The following is a 21,178-nucleotide window of genomic DNA, read 5'->3' on the forward strand; positions in this document are numbered from 1 at the left end:
AGCATTTGTGGGGTAACATATAGGTCTGGGAGATAAACCGCAGTTGCATATTTAAGAAAATTAAGGGGTACATGTCTATGGGTGCTTTGTGTCAATCGGACTATAGCTCATAGTCAATGTTGCCACGGAAAATGTTTGGTTTACCCTACAAGGACAAAAAAAGTTCCCTATTTTCCCATACATTCCCAAACAATTTTCCCTACTATATTTTTCGTTAAATTTAAAAAATTTTATAAAACAAAAATGGTTCTAAGTACTTTATTATCTTAAAACATGAATATGCAACGTATATAACTTAGAATATAAATTTGTATTACCACCACGGTTGCCACAGTTGGTAGAATTCTACCCAAATTAGTAATCCTTTTTGTTAAATCTCTATAAAAATAAAATTTTTGAAAAAGTTTCTATAAACAAATTTTTAATTTCTATAGAAATACAAAACAAAATGTTCTATAGAAATAAAATGTTGACAAAATTCTCTACAGGAATAAGGTTTACCACACATTGTTAAAGATCAAGCCTTGCCGGCTTCTAATTTCCTCCTCTAGAGCCACCAAAATGTAAAAATTATTACAAATTGTGTTGAGTGAAAATGTCCTACATTGTGGCCTTACGTCCCTACAAGACGCTAAATATTAGAAAAACCCTACATATAGGGAATTTCCCCTACTTCTAGCAACACTGGCTGTGTTGATATTGCGCCTACGGAGTTAGTATGCCACTAATATTGAGCCCATTATTAAATATGAGAAAATCGTTAAATTAGTGTGGGTAATAAATACAAATTTGTAAAAATCGAGCAATATTCTTATGTAAGAGCTACAAGTACGTATAAGTACGATCGGCTAGTACATCAAAAGTTGAAATTTGAGTAACATTGGTTAATAAATAAGAGTACTATGGCCAAATTTGGGAAAATCGAGCGATGCATATATATGGAAGCTATATCTAAATCTGAACCAATTTGCATAATATTTTGCGGGTTTGATTAATACCACAAAAGGTTACCTTGTGCAAGATTTGAGTAAGATTAGTTAAGACATGAGGCTTTATAATCAAACATAAGGTTATTAGGGCGAATTTTTCAAACTCGGGCGATACATATATGGGAGCTATATATACATCTGAACCGATTTCGATGAAATTTTGCACATATAGTTAGTACCATAGAGGACTGGATCTAGCCAACTTTTAGTAAGATCGGTTAATAAATAAGGGTTCTATGGCCAAATTTGGGAAAATCGGGCTATACATATATATGGGAGCTATATTTAAATCTGAACCGATTTCGATGATTTTTTTGCACATATAGTTAGTGCTATAGAAGACTACATTTAGTCAAATTTGGGTAAGATCGGTTGATAAATAAGGGTTTTATGGCCAAATTTAGAAAAATCGGGCGGTACATATATATGGGAGCTATAGCTAAATCTGAACCGATTTCGATGATTTTTTGAACATATAGTTAGTGCTATAGAAGATTATATTTAGCCAACTTTGAGTAAGATCGGTTGATAAATAAAGGTTTTGTGGCCAAATTTGGGAAAAATCGGGCGATACATATATATGAGAGCTATATCTAAATCTGAACCGATTTGGATGAAATTTTGCAGACTTCAAGGGCGATGGAAAAGATTACCTTTTGCCAAATTTGGTGACGATCCGTTTGAAAAAACGCGCAAAGTGACCCTATTTGTCGAAATCGGGCGATACATATATATGGGAGCTATATCTAAATTTGATCCGATTTCTTCCAAATTCAATAGCGTTCGTCCCAAAAAACTCCCTGTACCAAAATTCATCAAAATCGGTTAATAATTGCGACCGGAATCCTGTGAACAACAAATACATGGACAGACGGACGGGCGGACGGACGGACACCAAGCGCTAGATCGACTCAGGAGGTGATTCTGAGTCGATCGGTATATATTTTATGGGGTCTAAAATCAATATTTCTGGTAGGCACATTTTTTGGCCGATCAAACTTATTATACCCTGACCACTATGTGGTTTAGGGTATAAAAATCTAAGTAAAACAAAGGGTGTGAAGATAAATTCGCGAGTTAGGTTAGGTTAGGTTAGGTTAAAGTGGCAGCCCGATTAAATTTCAGGCTCACTTAGACTATTCAGTCCATTGTGATACCACATTTAACTAAAAGTACCTATTACATATGGGCACTTCTAGTCTTAACCACTGAACCTTCTCTATTATTTACTTTTGTGGAACCAACCAGATTGCTCCAAAAACATTAACAAACTGCTTAAGTTAACGTTTTCCAGGTCAGCCAGTAATCTAAAGCTATATGCTCCTAAAATTCGCTTACGCCTTACACAAAAAGCAGGACACTCACACAAGAGGTGTTTAATTGATTCCTTTTCCTCCACGTCATGACAGCTTATACAATAGTCATTATACTTCGCACCTATAGTTTTTGCAAATTCGCCTATCAGGCAGCGACCCGTTATAGCAGATATTAGGAGTGCTATCTGACGCCTTGAGAACACTAGCATATCTAGTGTGCGGTTTAAGTTTAAATGGGGCCATATTTGCTTGGTGTCGTTACAACCCTTGCAATTTTCCCATCGAATATTGGCCATCATAACAGCCTTCTCACGCAGTAAGAGCTTGCAGGTGGCCAGAGGCATACCAACAGATTCAAGTTCCCCTGGAATATGTAAGGTAGTTCCTAGCCTTGCTAACACATCTGCTTCACAGTTCCCCGGTATGTTCCTATGACCAGGCACCCATATTAGGTGAATATTGTACTGCTCAGCCATCTCGTTGAGAGATTTGCGGCAGTCTATGGCCGTTTTTGAGTTAAGGAACACAGAGTCCAAGGATTTTATTGCAGGTTGACTGTCTGAGTATATATAGTTTAGTTTATTTATTGCCTCACATACAACAAGATTTATAATCTTATAATTATAGTATGTGACATAAAATATTTCAGATGTTACATAGATTGTTTAGGAATAAAAAAAAAAATTAAATAAAAAAAAACATAACTAAATGAAATAGGGTTAATACTAGTGATGACTAGGTAACAATTTTAAAGGAAATAAGAAATGTAACAATATTTAACAATTAGATTAAAATTTAAAATTAATACATATAATAAGAAACAAAATATGATAGCAAAAAGAAAATTAAGTACCAAAATGATTAAATAGTGCTTTTTTGAAGTTATCTGCGTTGCTTATGCGTTGAATAACGGGAGGGAGAGAGTTCCAAAGACGAGTTGTGTTAGTAAAAAATTGCCATTCAGAAAGCAATAGTTGATTACGTTGCCAATATTTGTTGGAACATTACTTCTCAGCCAATTCACCACCTCTCTTATTGCCAATATTTCAGCCTGAAAAACACTACAGTGATTAGGTAATCTTTTCGCTATTCGAATTTCCAGACCTTTAGAATATACTCCGAACCCCACTTGTCCATTCAATTTGGAGCCATCAGTATAGAAATCTATATATCTTTTATTCCCCGGGGTCTGTGTACACCACGCCTCACTGTTGGGAATTAGAGTTTCAAACTTTTTGTCGAAAAGTGGTTTTGCCAGGGTGTAATCCACTACTTTAGGCACATCTGGCATTACTTTGAGGACCGAACTATGACCGTACATTTTTTCCGACCACAGCGATAGCTCGCGCAACCGCACAGCCGTTGTTGCAGCTGACTGTTTGGCCAAAATGTCTAAAGGCAATAGATGTAGCATGACATTAAGGGAGTCTGTTCCTGTCTTACTAAATGCGCCTGAGATACATAAGCTCGCCATACGCTGAACTTTATCTAAACAAGTCGGTTTCTGAAGTGCCACCAGACTACAACACCATATAGCATTATAGGTCTAACCACTGCCGTGTATAGCCAATGCACAATTTTTGGTCTTAGTCCCCACTTTTTCCCTATTGCCTTTTTGCACGAGTACAAAGCTACCGTGGCTTTTCTCGCCCTCTCTTCAATATTAAGCCTAAAATTCAGCTTCCTGTCCAAAATAACGCCAAGGTATTTTGCACACTCACCAAAGGGAATTTCAGTACCCCCTAAGGAAATGGGCCTAACCTTGGGAGTTTTGCGATCTTTGCAGTACATGACTATTTCTGTCTTTGCTGGATTTACACCAAGACCATTATCTTTCGCCCATTTCTCAGTCATCCGGAGAGCTCTCTGTATATCTCTGATTGTGGATGGGAATTTTCCCCTGACTGCTAGCGCCACATCATCTGCGTATGCCACCACTTTTATCCTTTCTTTTTCTAGAGAAACCAGAAGGTTGTTTATAGCAACATTCCAAAGAAGAGGTGATAGAACTCCTCCTTGGGGAGTGCCTCTGTTCACATACCTTTGTATGTTTGCTTGCCCTAGTGTGGCTGAAATACGTCTCTTCATTAGAAGTTCGTCTAACAGCCTAAGCATACCTGGATCAACATTCAGAGTTGTCAGTCCATTTAATATCGAGCTCGGATGGACATTATTGAACGCCCCTTCGATGTCTAGAAACGCCACGATTGTGTATTCTTTGACAGATAGTGAGCTTTCAATAAAGCTGACCAGTTCATGCAATGCGGTCTCAGTAGACCTGCCCTTCGAGTATGCATGCTGTCGTTTCGAGAGCAAACCTGAATCCACGCTAGTTCTAAGATACATGTCTATCATCCTCTCCAGGGTCTTAAGTAGGAATGAGGATAAGCTGATTGGTCGGAAATCCTTCGCACTCGAGTGAGAGGCTTTTCCTGCTTTAGGTATGAAGACGACTTTTGTTTCCCTCCACTTTTCTGGAATATATGCTAAGTTTACACATTGTTTATATATCACCGTCAACCAGGGGATAATTCTTTCAGCCACTGCCTGTAACTCCGCCGGAGTAATTCCATCAGGTCCGGGGGATTTGAATGGTCCAAAGCTATTTAAAGCCCATTTTATACTAGATTCCGACACAATTTCCTCGATAGGAAATGATCGCTGAGCCTCTGTTACACCGCCGGAACATGGTTCAACCGTCTGATTTCCAGGGAAGTGTGTGTCCAAAAGTACCTCCAACGTCTCCTCACTGGACGTTGTCCAATTTCCCTCCGATGTTTCAATGAAACCTGGAGCGGTGTTAGTGGATGCTAGTACCTTCCGTAGTCTGGAAGCCTCTGACGTATTCTCAATACTGCTACAGTAATCATCCCAAGAGTTTTGTTGAGACCTTCTCAGTTCTCGTTTATATTCTCTCAGATTCATCTTGTAAGTATCCCAATCCTCCGGAGCTCTTGTGGACTTTGCTTTGTTAAAGAGCTTCCTGCAGGATTTCCTCATATTACTTAACTCCGTAGTCCACCATGGCGGCCGATTTTTTCCCCTTGGCTTTCCTCTAGGGCATGCAGCTTTCAGTGAAATGTTGAAGGCCTTAGTAATCCGCTCCACTGCGTGTTCGATATCTTGCACAGTGCTCATATTTGTCTCCGGCACTTCCGGTATCATCAAATTGAATGATTCCCTATACCTATTCCAATCAGCTTTCCTAACATTTGGCGGAAATATGGTCTTTGAAGTACGAACAGCCAATCTGAAACTGATGTAGCGATGATCTGAGAAGCTATGTTCCCTCAAAACTTGCCACTCAGATATCTTATCATTCAGTTCCGGAGAGGTCAACGTTACGTCCAAAACCCCTTGTCTGTTCCTGGTGACGAAGGTTGGTGCATCTCCCTTATTGCAAACTACCAGGTTAGTACGCAAAATAAACTCTATTAGAGACTCTCCCCTTGCATTAGTATCACTACTTCCCCAAATACTATGATGTGCATTTGCATCGCATCCCATAATGAGTTTTGTCTTTGTTTTTAGTGACTCCTCAACTAAGGTCTTAACGGCACAGGGTGGCATATCCCTATCATGTCCCATGTAGACCGAAGATACCAAATATTTGCATGTGGATATCTCTAGACTGGCTACGACAGTGTCTGCATTGCTCAATGAAGGAAGCAGAAACAAGTTTAGTTCGTTTTTAGCAATTATACATGCTCGATTTATATCGTTACCGGTATTATGCAAAAGTTTGAAACCCGGAGTGCTTAATTCACAGATCTTGTTCTTATATATGTATGGTTCTTGAATAAGAACTATATCTATGTCTCCTTTCATCAGGAGAACTTTTAAGGCAGCACAAGCGGCCTTACAATGGTGAAGATTTATCTGGAGGAACCGTAGAACCATCCAAATTTTCAACCACCGTCACATCAGCCGCTTCAATTGAGTCATCAAGGGCTTCCTCTTCACAGATCTCGGTGACTCTCGCAACAATCCGCGGTTCAGCTTTGGTGAGGCTTGAGCCTGTAGAAACTTCCCGCATATGATTTTCGCCATAGTCTGTAGGTTTTATGTCTCCTTCGGCTTCGCTAGGAGATTTTTTCACTGCTGACTCTACCGGAGGCTTGTCCGTTTCGGTATCCTTTGGCTGATCGCTTTTGTATACCTTCATATGGATATCATGAAAGCCATAACTTACGCGTCCTTGGTTCTGGGCTAGATGTGGCAGCGACTCTATGTTTAATATAAACACCGCATGTCGTCTTGGTCCATCCACCTCATCCAAACGACCAACCTTCCAATCGGCGGTTGGTAGATCTGGGTTACATTCTTTTAGTCTCTCTAGTATTGACTCAGGATCAGGAGGGTTTGCCGGTATCCATGCATGTGCTCTAGGTTTAGCCGGTATGTCTTTTTTATCGACTAACTCCAAAGCGGCTCCTTCCCAAACTTCACCAATTAGCATCAATGCAGCTTTAAAGCAATCCATAGACCTCTGGTCTGCAAAAGCTATTAACTTATATCGTCCTTGATACCATCCAGCATCTTGCCGTCGAGGACTTGGTCCGGGAAACTTTTTTCGCACCTCTGAGTAGACACCAGACATCGCGTTCTCAATTTCCCCCCATTTTTGCCTTGGAATCATACCGTCCAATGCTCCTTTATTAATAATAGCCATCACAAGGCTGTCTTTTGCAACTGAGGCAAACGATCTTTGATCCCGTTTAGAGGATGGTAGCTCATCCGGTGATCGTTCCCTTTTTCCAGCTTCAAGAATTCCTTGAGCCCATTTTAAGGAATCGCTTTGCTTAGCCGACAACGTGCTTGGGTCGACTGATCCTAATTTCTTTAGGATAAACAAAGCATTTCTTCGTTCCTTGAATCTCTTTCGAGAGGGATTGCCTCCTTTTGATGTCGTCACCTTAGAAAAGGTTCGACTTGCCAAAGTGTCACCGCCAGTCGACCCGTCTACAGGTCGACTAATTGGGCCTGACTCTTGGTCGCTGCCCAAATTTATAACTTCAGTCGTTACCCGTCCACTGGGCCCTGAAGTTAGCAACCCAGTGGATGACTTTGAATTTCGCTGCATGGTGGTTTATTATTTCCACCACACGTGAAATTCGTAATAAGTACTTATTACGATGAAATACTCCGCTATTAGAAAACACGTCCGTTCAGTTCGACGGTTGAATAAGGAATTCGCGAGTTAAATTCGTAGTTTGTGTCTCGACTAAGCAAAATTCATATAGCTCTGATATTGGATCGCCCATATGTGGGAAAATATCCTAGAGGAATTGACCAGACAAAATGGCAGTGGTAGATATTGGCTTGGACCAAAAATCAGAATTAAAAAATCAAAAATTTCATGTAGGGTATTTGAGATATAGTGTCAACGATATCGGCTATATAGCGCCGATATTTGATCGTCTCCATCGACGAAACCGTTCTAGAGGAATTGACCAGACATACGAGTAATGCCAGTTATAACATAGATATTGGTTATGACAAAAAATCAAAATTAAAAATGCAAAAGTCTCATGTACAGTTTTTGAGCTATATTATCACCAGATATCGGCTATATATAGCCCCGATATTGGATCGCCTATATCTACGTAACCATTTGAGAGGAATTGACCAGACCAAATCCCAGTAATAGACATTAGTTATGGCAAAAAACCAAAATTAAAAAATAAAAAGTTTCATGTACAGTTTTTGAACTATATTATCTCCAGATAACGGCTATTTATAGCCCCGATATTGGATAGCCTATATCTACGTAACCATTTGAGAGGAACTGACCAGACAAAATGCCAGTAACCGATATTGGTTATTACAAAAAATCAAAATTCAAAATTCAAGTCTCATGTATAGTATTTCAGATATCATGGCACCAGTTATCGGATATTTGGAAATATTTTTTAATGTAAGCAAAATTTTTTTCAATTAATTAACATTTTAACTAAAAACATAAATATTACCAATAATTTTCTTAATTGACTTCATTTTTTAATTTGATTAACACCCATTTTCATTAAGATTACAGTAAATTTTATCGAAAGTGTATATCACCTATAATTTCGTTATTTTTGATTGGATCACCACTATTTTCTTCCACACTTTGTTACTACAATACAATATACCTCAGTAATAAAAATTACAATTCATCGTATGAATGAAAAAATGTATAACACATGCAGAGAAGGAATATGATCACCTCAACCATGTTCCAAGAGCAAAATTTTACTTTTTCACGGAAAAAATGTACCATGTTTGTCGAAACCATGTTCTTTTCTCGGAGATTATGTATCTGATTTCGGAAAGCATATCATGTTCGACGAGAAAAGAATATTTTTGCGACCAAAATGCTACATGGTCGCTGTGAAAAAGTAACATGGTGCTCTTGAAATATCATATTCCTTCTCTGGGTGCAGTAAGTAAATAAGTAACTCCTAAAGAGTTTTATTTTCTGAAGGGAAAAATAAAACTTCTGAAGAGTTTTTTAAGAGTTTCATCCGACCTTTCATTTTACGTTGACAAATAACTATTTACATGAGATTTTTTAAGTTACAAAATAACGATTAAAAAAAACTCTTTCGATAGCACTACGGCCCCTGAAAAAAATGTTCGTTACCGGCGAATTTCCATAGCCTTCACTTTAAATCTGGCACAGGCAGATAACTAATTTCAGGTCTTATATTCAAACTTCTACTGGAAATAATATACAACATGATCCTTGCATCATCTTTTCATATATGCTCGCCCGCCTTGCATACTCAAGGTCGTGGGTACGAACCCAGTTTCGACCAAACACCAAAAAGTCGATTATCCCGCCTCCAGTAATGCTGGTGACATTTCTGAGTGTTTCAAAACTTCTCTCTTCAAAACTTCACTGCAATGTGGAACGCCGTTCGGACTCGGCTATAAAAAGGAGGTTACTTGCCATTGAGCTTCACATAGAATCGGACAGCACACAGTGATAAGAGAGATGTTCACCACTGTGGTATCACAATGGACTGAATAGTCTAAGTGAGTCTGAAATATCGGGCTGCCACTATACCTAACTATTAATCGTATTTCTTGATTTAGGTATGTTTCTACACTAACGCATTGATTTTTTAACTAAGTATATGTTTAGCTGATTCTATCATTTTCGTAATTTAGCTGATTCTATCATTTTCGTAATTATAGCAATTTGAATAAAAAATAGTTGGATAATTTCTTTCTGTGTAGCTCTATATCTGGTACCAAACCTACATTCCAAGCAACCTTTAATTTGTTCCAATATTACAAACTGTTGGTATCCATTTTTAGAATCTAGACTCTCTTCGTATACAATAATAAATGGGTTATTATTTTAATGACCAATTGTATTTTAATTTCGTTTATTTTTGTTTCTACAATAACATCTAACAAAAATACAGGGAGGTACATGATAAAGCTTAAAATATGCCTAAATATAATACGAAATATAAAGATTTTTGATATATACATAATTTAGTCAAACAATCTGAAATCTCTTTTGGTTTTACGACCGATATTCTCTTGTCCCATTTTGAATATTTTCGTAATGATGTTCTCACACTCTCTTCCATAGAGTAGTATAAAGACTAATTCACCTGTACATATTATCTTTGGTTAATGCTAAACAGTACCAAACTTTTTAATATCCAATTGTTGCTTACTAGGGATTTTGTCCAGAGGGCGCCTTATAACCGTAGCTTTAGGCTATTTCTAATTTATTCAAATGTCTAAATGTATTCCACATCAAAGCAGGCTTCCCTTTGACCGGGATCCCGGGAAATTCGAGAAAATTCCCGCTTTCCCGGGAAAGCAAAAAGTCCCGGAAAAAGAAAACCATATTGCTTACAATCTTCCTTTAACTTGAGTTTTACTGCACATACAGTATATGGTGACCATAGGAGTAAGAATATTCAATTTTAATCTAACCATAACAATGTATGAAAATGACCCACGACTTTCTGTACGTGTGTATCCTTTTCTCATTATCCAAAAACAAGTTACGTCCATACCAGAAATTATACAGAACCAATTAATGCAAATTAGCATTCATATTGATTATTCATTTTTGTTTATATTTCTTTCAAGCATGGCGGTGAAAACAAGATGACAAAAAATTATAAACAACCAACTATGAATAAAGTTCAGATAGTGACGTAAAAATGACGCATACATGTTATTAAATATATGAATGTACATAGGTAGGTAAGGAATTCTCTTGCACAAAATATTGTCTGAAATATTTCATTGGTGTACATACTTATCCACTGATCTAGTGATAAATAGAAGTGTATGTGCAATTTCAACTTTATGACCCGATTATAAACTATTCTGTACAATTTTATAGCGCTTAACCGATTGGTGTTTTTCGGGTTTCTTTATCACACTAGGTTTTCGACACAATCACATTACATTAACGAATAAAAACAAAAGACTGTAATCCTTGCCAAGTGGACATATTTGTATTAGTATGTACTGTAGATCCTATGCCAAACAGATGATTTCGCAGTTCCCTGCTATGTTCCAATGGGTGGTCACTTAAATTAATTGAATATCTAACCGTTCGACTATTCCATAGAGAGATTTTATGCAGTCTATGGCCGTTTACAAGTTGAGGAACACAGATATCCTAAATTTGATGCAGGTTGACCACCTTGTATATATTTATATTGGATAATAGGGATATAAAAGTTGTGCCGTATGCAGACGACTTTGTCATAATGGTGTCAGACAAATTCTTGCACACAATCTCGGACTTGATGAGTGAGTCACAACAATCGCTTTCGGAATGGGCCAGCAATTGTGGTTTAGGTTTTAATCCTAAGAAAACGGATTTAGTGTTTTTACCAGAAAAATATAATTTGGCGGATACAAAGACCCGGAATTCCAAGGGATAAAATTGACTCTCTCCTAAATGTATTAAGATAACGAACATGGGGATAATAAAGTAAACTACTACTACTACGACTACTAAAAATTGACACTCTCAAAATCGGCACTATACTTGGGAATTGCCCTAGACTGTAGACTGAATTGGCTCAAAAATATAGCGGATATATATGTGAGGAAGACCTATGCGACGAATGATAATATTTGTAGACGAATGATAATATTTGTAGACGTTGTCTGGACCCTGAGGCTACGGAAGGTTAGGCTAGGTTAGGTTATGTGGCAGCCCGATGTATCAGGCTCACTCAGACTATTCAGTCCATTGTGATACCACAGTGGTGAACTTCTCTCTTATCACTGAGTGCTGCCCGATTCCATGTTAAGCTCAATGACAAGGGACCTCCTTTTTATAGCCGAGTCCGAACGGCGTTCCACATTCCAGTGAAACCACTTAGAGAAGCTTTGAAACCCTCAGAAATGTCACCAGCATTACTGAGGTGGGATACTCCACCGCCGAAAAACTTTTGGGTACGGAAGGTTCATTCCATTTTCTCTGCCAGTGTCCAGAATTGTCTTTCAGAGGAAACAAGACACTGGAACTGATGCGTGAAATACACATAATTACGTCGCAGTGACGACCATAGACATACCTTAAAATACTGTGAAATGAAGATTCAAGCCTGCGAATGTTTGACCTATTGGTGCCAGTATATACCTCAGCTCCGTACAATATATGAGGCATTAGTAACGAGTGAGCCAAGAGGAAGACCTATGCGACGAATGATAATATTTGTAGACGTTGTCTGGACCCTGAGGCTACGGAAGGTTCATTCCATTTTCTATGCCAGTGTCCAGAATTGTCTTTCAGAGGAAACAAGACACTGGGCTCGCATTTCTTTCAGACTATTACCGACTTGCGAGACTGCAACCTGAAGAGAAATCACGCTTTAATCAAGGCTTTTGAGTGGAAGACCTAGGCAGATCTGAAGGAGTGGGACAAACGCGAAGAGGAAGAGAAAAGGAGTTTGAGGAACCGCAATGGTTCCTCCATAACCTAATCTAACCATATATTTCATCTTTTTTTGGAACATTGCATCTCAGCTAATTTGCCATCCGATACAATATGATCTTAAATGTCGGCATAAGCATCTTATGGAACTGCATTGATCATATGTATTTATTTATATTTGTATACAAGTGTGATACATATTACAATATATCAAATATAATTGTATCTAAAAAGTTAAACAAATTGTTATCTCACCGAGTACCGAAATTAGTTTTAGAAACATACGCCTTATTAATTAATATTGTTTATGATTTATTATTTTTTTATTTCAAACACGCTATGCCAATTTTTTTTATTACTCTTTGTTTGATAAATGTTTATATTTTTTAGAGATTGGTCCAATTTGATTGCTAAATTAAAAAAAAAAAAAACAATTCTCACTTGTATTTGCTGAAAAAACACACATGCAATATGCTGTTAATTTTGTGCTTGAATTGTGTGTATTGGATACGTAATTATTATAATCAAGAATTTTAGTTTTGATATTGTAATATGTTTAGTTTTGACCATGATAAAATGAAAACACACTATGTGGACCAGTACATTGTGTGTCGTAGTTAGAGAGCAAAGGGCCAGAGGCATGACAAATTTTGTGAAAGCAAACTTGTGTAGACTATACTATTGATAGGATATAAGAAATTCTCTTGTGTCCTATAAATTTCAAACAAGCAAGTAAAGTTTAAAGTCGGGCGGGGCCGACTATATTATACCCTTTACCACTATGTACACCTTCAAATTTGTTGAGAGTTACTATGAAGGATTATTTATATCTTAGCCGACTTGGAGACAATTTGTTGTACTTCTACAAAATCTCGAGAATTAAAATTTAAATCGGCCAAACCCATTGGATGGAACACAATGTTAGTAAAACATATGGGAAATATAAAGCTATAGCAATTTTAATGCAATTGTACAAAAGAGCATTTATGATTATTGGATGATTGGATATGTATGTCGATATATATGACAATTTGAGTATTATTTACAATTTTTGTTACTTAGAAGTCGGACGCTATATAAGTCGGATCCTTATTTAAAACTCAGCCGTTGTGGCATTACAGTGTGTAGAATATGACTATCATATAAGGAAATCATGACATCATTTTGTGTAAAATGTGGGTAATTTGGCCATATTTGTATGAACCAGAAGAACAAAAAAAAAAAAAAAAAAAAAAAAAAAAAAAAAAAAAAAAAAAAAAAATACATATATGGAAGCTTCATCTCAAGCTGAACCAAATTAAATCAAACACACTTAAATAGCATATTAAAAATATTCTCTGTGGAAACCATTGAGTCAATTGAAGGAAAATCCCATTGAAAATGGGTCTAAAATATGACACATTCAACTATATTTCCCCGAATCTAGCATACATACCCAGCAAAAAAATTTGGAAGTTCTTCCAAAGACACAGCTTTAAAAGCACTTCCAAAAGATGTACATCCAACGATGTTCTTTATTTTAACTACACAGGAAGTTCTTTTAATTCAATTATTTATAACTCGCTTTTGTCTTATTTTTAATGGGTAAATTTAATTTTTTTGTTTCAAAAAGGTTAAAAACAGAGTAAGCTTTAATAAAATGGTACAAATTATTGAAAATTTGTCGAAAAAAAATTCTAAATCCATTCAAGAAATTTTGCGAATTTTTCGAAATATTTTAATTCAAACGTTTCACCCAAGCGTTAGAATGCATTAAAAATCATAAAAAATTATAAAAAAATTTTATTTGGCAAAATATAACATTTTTTAATTCACATCCAAAACTTTGAATTCGAATCACAGCGTAAGAACTGATGTAAATTCAGTGCAACGGCTCTTGAAATGGTGGACATCCGACCTATGACAAGCCCATGTTAAATTCATCGCTTCTGCGCCAATTTTCCACTACTTTTTTGGCGTCGCTTTTTTGCTGGGTATATATGGGAGCTATATCTAGGTTAGGTTAGGTTAGCTTAGGTTATGTGGCAGCCCGATGTATCAGGCTCACTTAGACTATTCAGTCCATTGTGATACCACATTGGTGAACTTCTCTCTTATCACTGAGTGCTGCCCGATTCCATGTTAAGCTCAATGACAAGGGACCTCATTTTTATAGCCGAGTCCGAACGGCGTTCCATATTGCAGTGAAGCCATTTAGAGAAGTTTTGAAACCCTCATAAATGTCACCAGCATTACTGAGGTGGGATAATCCACCGCTGAATAACTTTTTGGCGTTCGGTCGAAGCAGGAATCGAACCCACCTTGTGTATGCAAGGCGGGCATGCTAACCATTGCACCACGGTGGCTTCCGTTATATCTAAAGCTATATCTAAATCTGGATCGATTTTGACCAAATTTGACATGAATAATTAGAATAATAAATCTTTTATCTCTGCAAAATTTCACGAAAATGGAAGTATAACTTTGGCCTCCGTTGTCATATGAGTGTAAATCGGGCGAAAGATATATATGGGAGCTATATCTAAACCATGGGGTTACTATGTAATTCGTTCGATAACAACATCAATCGAAAACGAATTGGTGCCACTATGTATTTCGAATTCGAGGTGTAAATTTTCTACAATCGGAGATTCTTTTCGATTTTCGAAAATGTAGCAACTATGTATCACGGTTGTAAATGTCAAAAGTGTTCGTTTCGAAAAAAGTATCATTCGATTCCATTTGAGTTAGCGAAAAGGCGAAAAATGTATTTTTTTTTATTATTTTTCATCCAAAATTGTGTAAAATGTATTTTTTTTAAGGTCATCAAATAGCAAAAACCCACACACTAAACCAGTTTGAGGTAATGGTGGATTTTATGTCGAAGCATCCTGATTTGGAAAAAGGTTTTTTGCAAAGACCAAATCCCATACTCTGTGGAAAGGATTGGAAGGCGATTTTAACATGATGGATCCACCTGTACGTGTCAGATTGGAAAAACTTTATTTCTTTAGAAGGCTTGAGTGGCAGTAAATTCGGCATAAATAACGCACCAACCAGCTTATCTACCGCAGACCAAAATTTATTGGAGAACGAGCTACCTGTGTGTGTACGGTTGACAATGAACAAGGAGCTGAACAATCACAGAGCTCAACAACTTCTGGTCCATTTACTACTTGCCCTCCAACACCCACTCGTCGTGTGCGCCAATCCAGTAAAACGATCTTAGCCAATTTGGGGTTGATATCCATTCCTTGGTCAAGGAATTTTAATGTGGCAGCTAACTTTATTTCGGGCGTGATTAACAAAACAAAATGTCGTGCGTGAGCGTGAGTAACGAAGTACACTCACGAAAATATTCCTGCTCACCAACATATAACGCTTAAGAGTTAAATTCAATTACAATTTTAGTGACACCTGGGATGTTAAGAGTTTAATAACACTCTCGATTTTAATAATGCTCATGTTTTCAGACACTTCGGTAAGGAAAATTAATCATAAAATTATTCGTGAGTCACGATATTTTTCGTGAGTCACGGCATTTTTCGTGAGTCACGACGTTTTCGTGCGTGAGTGTGCGGGAGTACAAATTTTCTTTTCGTGAGTGTGCGTGAGCGTGAGTCCTACCAAAAAATATCGTGCGTGAGTGTGAGTGAGTATGATTTTTCAGTCGTGAGTGTGCGTGAGCGTGAATAAACTATTACTCACGTGCACACCTCTACCCTGAACCGATTTCAACCAAATTTGGCACATTTAATGATACTGTTAAAAGGTACCCCTTGTACAAGATTTGAAGCAAATCAGGGCAAAACTCTGACTTTTGAGGCAATAAAAATGCAAATCGGACGGAAGATATATATGAGAGCTATATCTAAATTATCACTTGTAAAGCATGGTAAGGATTTGCCTAATGGCTGATGATATTTGTAAATGGTGGCTGGACCCGGAGGCAACAGTGTTCAGCATTATATTTTAGGAGAAACAAGATACTAGGCTCATTTTTCTTGAAGGAAGGATATACTTGTCTTCGGGATGGAAGACCTAGAAGGCTAATTTTGGAATTCGTCTGGAAACTCGAATACGGTTGATGAAGAGGAGAGAAAACAACTATGACGAAATACAATGGACCAACGTGGTCTAAGTGAGAATCAGTTCCTTTTTCTTGGCTTCATCCTCTATAACCTAACCTAAACTAAGAACTGATAGGATGAGGACATAATAAAGGTGATGTATATTAAGCAGTCTTTATTTGTTTCTTCTACGAAACCCAACATATCACAATGGTATTTAGACTTTATAAATTAGTATAAACAGACATCCACAACAAAAAATCATCATCCTAATACCGATGTTATTGATGTTCAAGTATACTTTTATGGCTATCCCATAGTTCAGAAGCACAAGTACACAGTACAAATTTTGGAAAGAAGTGTACAAATTTGTTTTATCACCCACCTCTATAACAATTCCAGATTTTGGTTTAGAATCGGACGATGTTTGTTTCTATGTGCCACTCGTCTGCAGTGTTTCATTATTATTATTGTATACTTCAAAGATGTGAGCCACAATAATTCTAAATACATTTAACGACCGGCAAACACATGTACGTACATGTTTGTTATTTTAATATTATAAGTAATGAACAAAAACAGATGTGCGTCTGCTTATGCATAGAAATTCGATAAGTCAGTGAACGAATAGCAGAATAAATAAATTTTAAAGGGGGGAGTGTTTGTATGGGTTATCATAATTACCATCCGCTATGGTCCAGCGTATTTCGCTTGTTATCGGATCGATCGCTGTCAGGCCTCCCCCTAATGTGGAGAAGACCATTAGAGTTTCCTCATCACGAGCCAAATCCGTACAGCCCTCCTAGAACAGAGAGCAACAAAAATAGACATGAAGTACTTTTTAGATATGAAATTTTCCCGGTGTTTGATGAAATATTGCGAAGGTTTGCGATGACAAACCAAAACATACCTTCGATACACGAATCTCATCAATAACAACACCACCACTATTGTCTTCTTGTGGCGTTGGTACGGTTGTAGCTGTGGCTGATGCAATAACAACAGTCACTAATATAAAACAACGAAATAAAGAGAGCGCTATGCGAAAAGATTTTTTCATTTTATCGCGCGATCCCGAACCACCGTTCATCGAAAACATATTGGTTTGGTTGATTATTCCAACGGTGTTCACTTAATTTTCCGAAAATGCGACACTTTTATTTGAACTTTACGCATAATTTTTTTTATGCTGAATTTTTATATCTTGTATTTTTTCCACTGTTATTTTTATATTGAAAAATTTCCATTGAAAGTTTAACAAAGATTAATAGTCTTTGAAGTTTAATTATAAGCACTTTATTTTTCTATTTTATTTTCGCACTGCACAATCCGAAAGAAGAAAAATCCATTGTCAATTGTCAAAACAGAACTGTCGCAAACTGGTGTTAATTGACATCAGTGATGCAAACAACAGTGCTACTGTACTTTTCTTGGGCTCATTTAACAAGAGATAACTATTTCCACAATATGACATTGACATTTGAAAGAACTTTTAGCGGCGACTCATACAATCAATAGATTATCAATAAAAATTGAGAATACTTTTTTAGATAACTCCCAGGACACTTAATACTCTTGAATCTGGTTAGACTAGATTATGTAGTTTTTAAAAAACGTACACATTCATTTACGACGTACTAATATTATAACCGTTGGTACCATTTACAACCCTGAATGACACATCTGCATTTTCGTTAAATGTCAAGCATATGCTTGAATTATTGACTAGTGTTACCGTGTTCACCGATGTTCATGGTTTTAAACAGTCCAAAATCTCAATTTTGTATGAAAAAGTAATTAATTGGACGACATTTTGGGACCATTATATAAACCCATGACGTTGATTACAATTGATCAAAGACATCTAGTTTTTTTTTTTAAATAATAATCGTTTATTCCTAAAATCAAATATCCCAACAAACACAAACGTTCCAAAGATTAGGTAATGTTCAAATTGAGAAATTGTTGAGAAAATCGCGTTCTCAACAAAAACAGACATTACCCTCAACAGTAAAACTCAACATATTAGCAATAATTTCTCAAGTGTTATCCTCAAATTGAAATGCATCGCTACTCAATAATTTCTCAAACAATTTTCGATTTGAGTCAAATTAAAAACTAACATTGTTACATATACTTTTCAACCAAAATTTTTATAAATGATATCCCCAGTTCTAATTGAACGTCAAAGCCAAAATTCTATGAATTTTGTATAACTTATTAATTTTCGTCAAAATAAAATATATAATAATACACTACATAATAAGTACGATACTATTTGAAAAATAAATATCTTATTAAACATATCAACAAATAAGAACAAAACTTTAAATATCTTAAACATTATTTGAAAACACTTTTGCATAGATAATTCGATTTCCTTCCTGTTTGTGTCATAAAACGGCATTGAAATTAATTAATATGCGGGCAATTTGAAATTAGGAACGTGCTGAACCGCGTGTTAGATTTCCAGCAGATGGAATTCACATAATATCCATTTTAAGTTGATAATAGGATGTAAATTTTCCTCCAGAAGTTAATGATATGGAATAATATCAAGTTTTAAAAAAATTTAATTGGTTGCACTTTAAAAATTTTCTGGAAACTTTTTCTTGTCGATAAGCCACTCATTTTTCATCGGCCATCTTCTTAATGTTTGCAAGAATGTAGCATCCAAAGATTTTAGTTTTCTGCAAAACGTGACTTATCTAAAATTTTGATTTAATTTTTCATATTGACTTACCAATTATTATAAATTATTTGAAGCAGTCTCAGTTAATTGTCCAACATTTTTCATCGGTCAGCTTTTTTAATGTTTTCAAGAACGTAGAATCCATAAATTTCGTTTTCGGCAAAGAGATATACATTTAGTGACTTCCTTAAAATTGTATTTCATTTTTTATTCCACTTACCTATTGATATAAACTATTTGGAGTAAATTTAGTTATTTGTCTAAAATTTTCAAATTTTTTTATACCCTCTACCATAGGATGGTGGAGGGTTTGTAACTCATCGAAATATTGATCCCCCGATTTGGGGGATCGGTTTATCCGATCGTTTTCCAAAAAGAAATTGAGTCGCTTGACTGCGAAATTGATGATGACTGCACACTGCAAATAAACAAAATCATTTTGAATTGACATGCGACGTCTATACATTTTCTTTCTCTATGCGCACATAAAATAAACAAAATAATTGTGAATGGCCATGAGACGTCTATACATTTATTGGTGTATGGAAAAGGTTCCATCTATGGTGTGCAGACAAACTACAGCGCTGTGAATGGACTTGAGACGTCTATACAATTCTTGGTCTATGTTGTGATAGAATCACATAATCAACAACGGAGGGAGCGAGGACTGTGACTCCAAATGGAATCTGTTCTTCGTGGTTTTATAAAAAGAACATTTATGACTGGTGTATGTACCTGGGGAAAACAGATACCAAATAACTTGAAGGGTAAAAGCAAAAGTTCCCAAGAATGGCTTACACGACAACTAGCCGATCCATATGTGGAAAAAGCGAAAATGATGAACTACCGCTGTCGAAGTGCATTTAAACTTTTAGAAATCGATGACAAATATAGTGTAATAAATGCTGGTGATTGTGTCGTTGATTGTGGTGCGGCTCCAGGAAGTTGGACACAGGTTGCGGTAGAGAGATGCAACGCAAACGGAAAATTAGAAAAGAAACCCAAAGGAGCCGTATTCAGTATAGATTTATTGCATTTCCATAGTGTACCGGTAAAGTTGTTTTTGTTTCATAAAATCAAAGCAGAAATGATAATAAAACTTTTATTCAGGGAGCTACAATATTTGGAGGTATGGATTTTACAAAAGCAGAGAGCAAGCAAGTTTTAATAAAAGCAATGGGAGATAGGCGAGTCAATTGTGTTCTATCGGATATGGCTCCCAACGCAAGCGGTGTACGAATTTTGGATCAAGAGGCGATATCAAATCTTTGTTATGACGTCCTGCATTTTGCTGTGGTCATGTCTGCACCAAAAGCAAATTTAGTTATAAAAGTTTGGGATAATGGTGACGTTCCACGTATAGAAAAAGATATACAGCGTTTCTATGAAAAGGTGAAACGAGTTAAACCTCGATCTAGTAGAGGTGATTCTGCAGAACAGTTTTTTGTTGCACGTGGTTTTAAAGGATTGGAAAATGTTCCGAAACAAACAATAAATGCAAAAGATACCTAGTAGAACAATAATAAGTTTTATTTTTAGTTAATTCAAAATATTTACCCGTTATAGATGCATAATATTTTCGGATCTAATCGGAAAACTAGCTAATTTCTGGATATTTTGATTAATTTGATACGAAAAGCTATTCTTTTCACTTATAGTTTTGAGTTTTGGTACGATTAATTCGTTAGTACTTTCCAATTTTGACAAAGCTTCCGACCTCATCTGCTAAATTACCACAGTGAATGAAATATATGTAGAGAATTTACCATAATTGTACATTCACACTACGCTTGAAATCTCGCTTTTTCGAGATTTACAAATTTCAGATACGCGAGATTTTAGATGTCAATGGTGTATAAGCTTCCGCATGGTACACATGATCGACTTTCAATGTTGGACCACATATATTTCACGCCCTTTAACCCTCTAAAACGACTGTGTCGATATTGAAGACCAAGCGTAGAATACACGCCAAGCTATCGATCTTCTTAAATTATGAAAGGTGGTGATTGAATAGTCCTCCAACTACCTAATATTTTTCCACAGATCTTAATAGAAAAAATAAGGATTTAGACGTCATGAGCTAAAGGTTAACCAAATGTAGTCTAAACGGAATGCATTGAATCCTTTCCCGGCAGGCTGAGATAGTATTGAGCTGTATCTGCTAACATTTTTTTTGGAATATGTTAAAGAGAAATTTGCATTGTAAATTTTAATTTTAA

At 36.3% G+C, this 21,178-nt stretch overlaps 2 protein-coding genes across 2 annotated transcripts in view; one reads left to right on the top strand and one right to left on the bottom strand.

Moving 5' to 3' along the window:
- Positions 1 to 17,629, bottom strand: part of Ire1 (serine/threonine-protein kinase/endoribonuclease Ire1) — a 42,989-nt gene extending 25,360 nt beyond the window's left edge. The window contains exons 1-2 of the mRNA XM_075290800.1: positions 17,175 to 17,629; positions 16,949 to 17,066 (exon numbers count right to left, since the gene is read on the bottom strand). Coding sequence (XP_075146915.1) covers positions 16,949 to 17,066; positions 17,175 to 17,363 — 307 coding nt within the window. The 5' untranslated portion in view covers positions 17,364 to 17,629. The remainder of the gene's footprint in view (positions 1 to 16,948; positions 17,067 to 17,174) is intronic.
- Positions 17,630 to 19,529: 1,900 nt separating this feature from the next.
- On the top strand, positions 19,530 to 20,482 carry Mrm2 (Mitochondrial rRNA methyltransferase 2). The gene is made up of 2 exons (XM_075290808.1): positions 19,530 to 20,007; positions 20,067 to 20,482. The coding sequence occupies exons 1-2, from the start codon at positions 19,636 to 19,638 to the stop codon at positions 20,466 to 20,468; spliced, it is 774 nt and encodes a 257-aa protein (XP_075146923.1). The 5' UTR covers positions 19,530 to 19,635; the 3' UTR covers positions 20,469 to 20,482.
- The last annotated feature ends 696 nt before the right edge of the window (positions 20,483 to 21,178 follow it).

Source organism: Haematobia irritans, chromosome 1 (assembly GCF_050003625.1).
Source record: "Haematobia irritans isolate KBUSLIRL chromosome 1, ASM5000362v1, whole genome shotgun sequence".
Taxonomy (NCBI): domain Eukaryota; kingdom Metazoa; phylum Arthropoda; class Insecta; order Diptera; family Muscidae; genus Haematobia; species Haematobia irritans.

Bases quoted from the DNA above. Each gene is read 5' to 3' on its own strand.
- Mrm2 (XM_075290808.1), top strand. From the start codon at position 19,636: ATGGAATCTGTTCTTCGTGGTTTTATAAAAAGAACATTTATGACTGGT. The intron at 20,008-20,066 runs GTAAAGTTGTTT...ACTTTTATTCAG, and splicing joins TGCATTTCCATAGTGTACCG to GGAGCTACAATATTTGGAGG.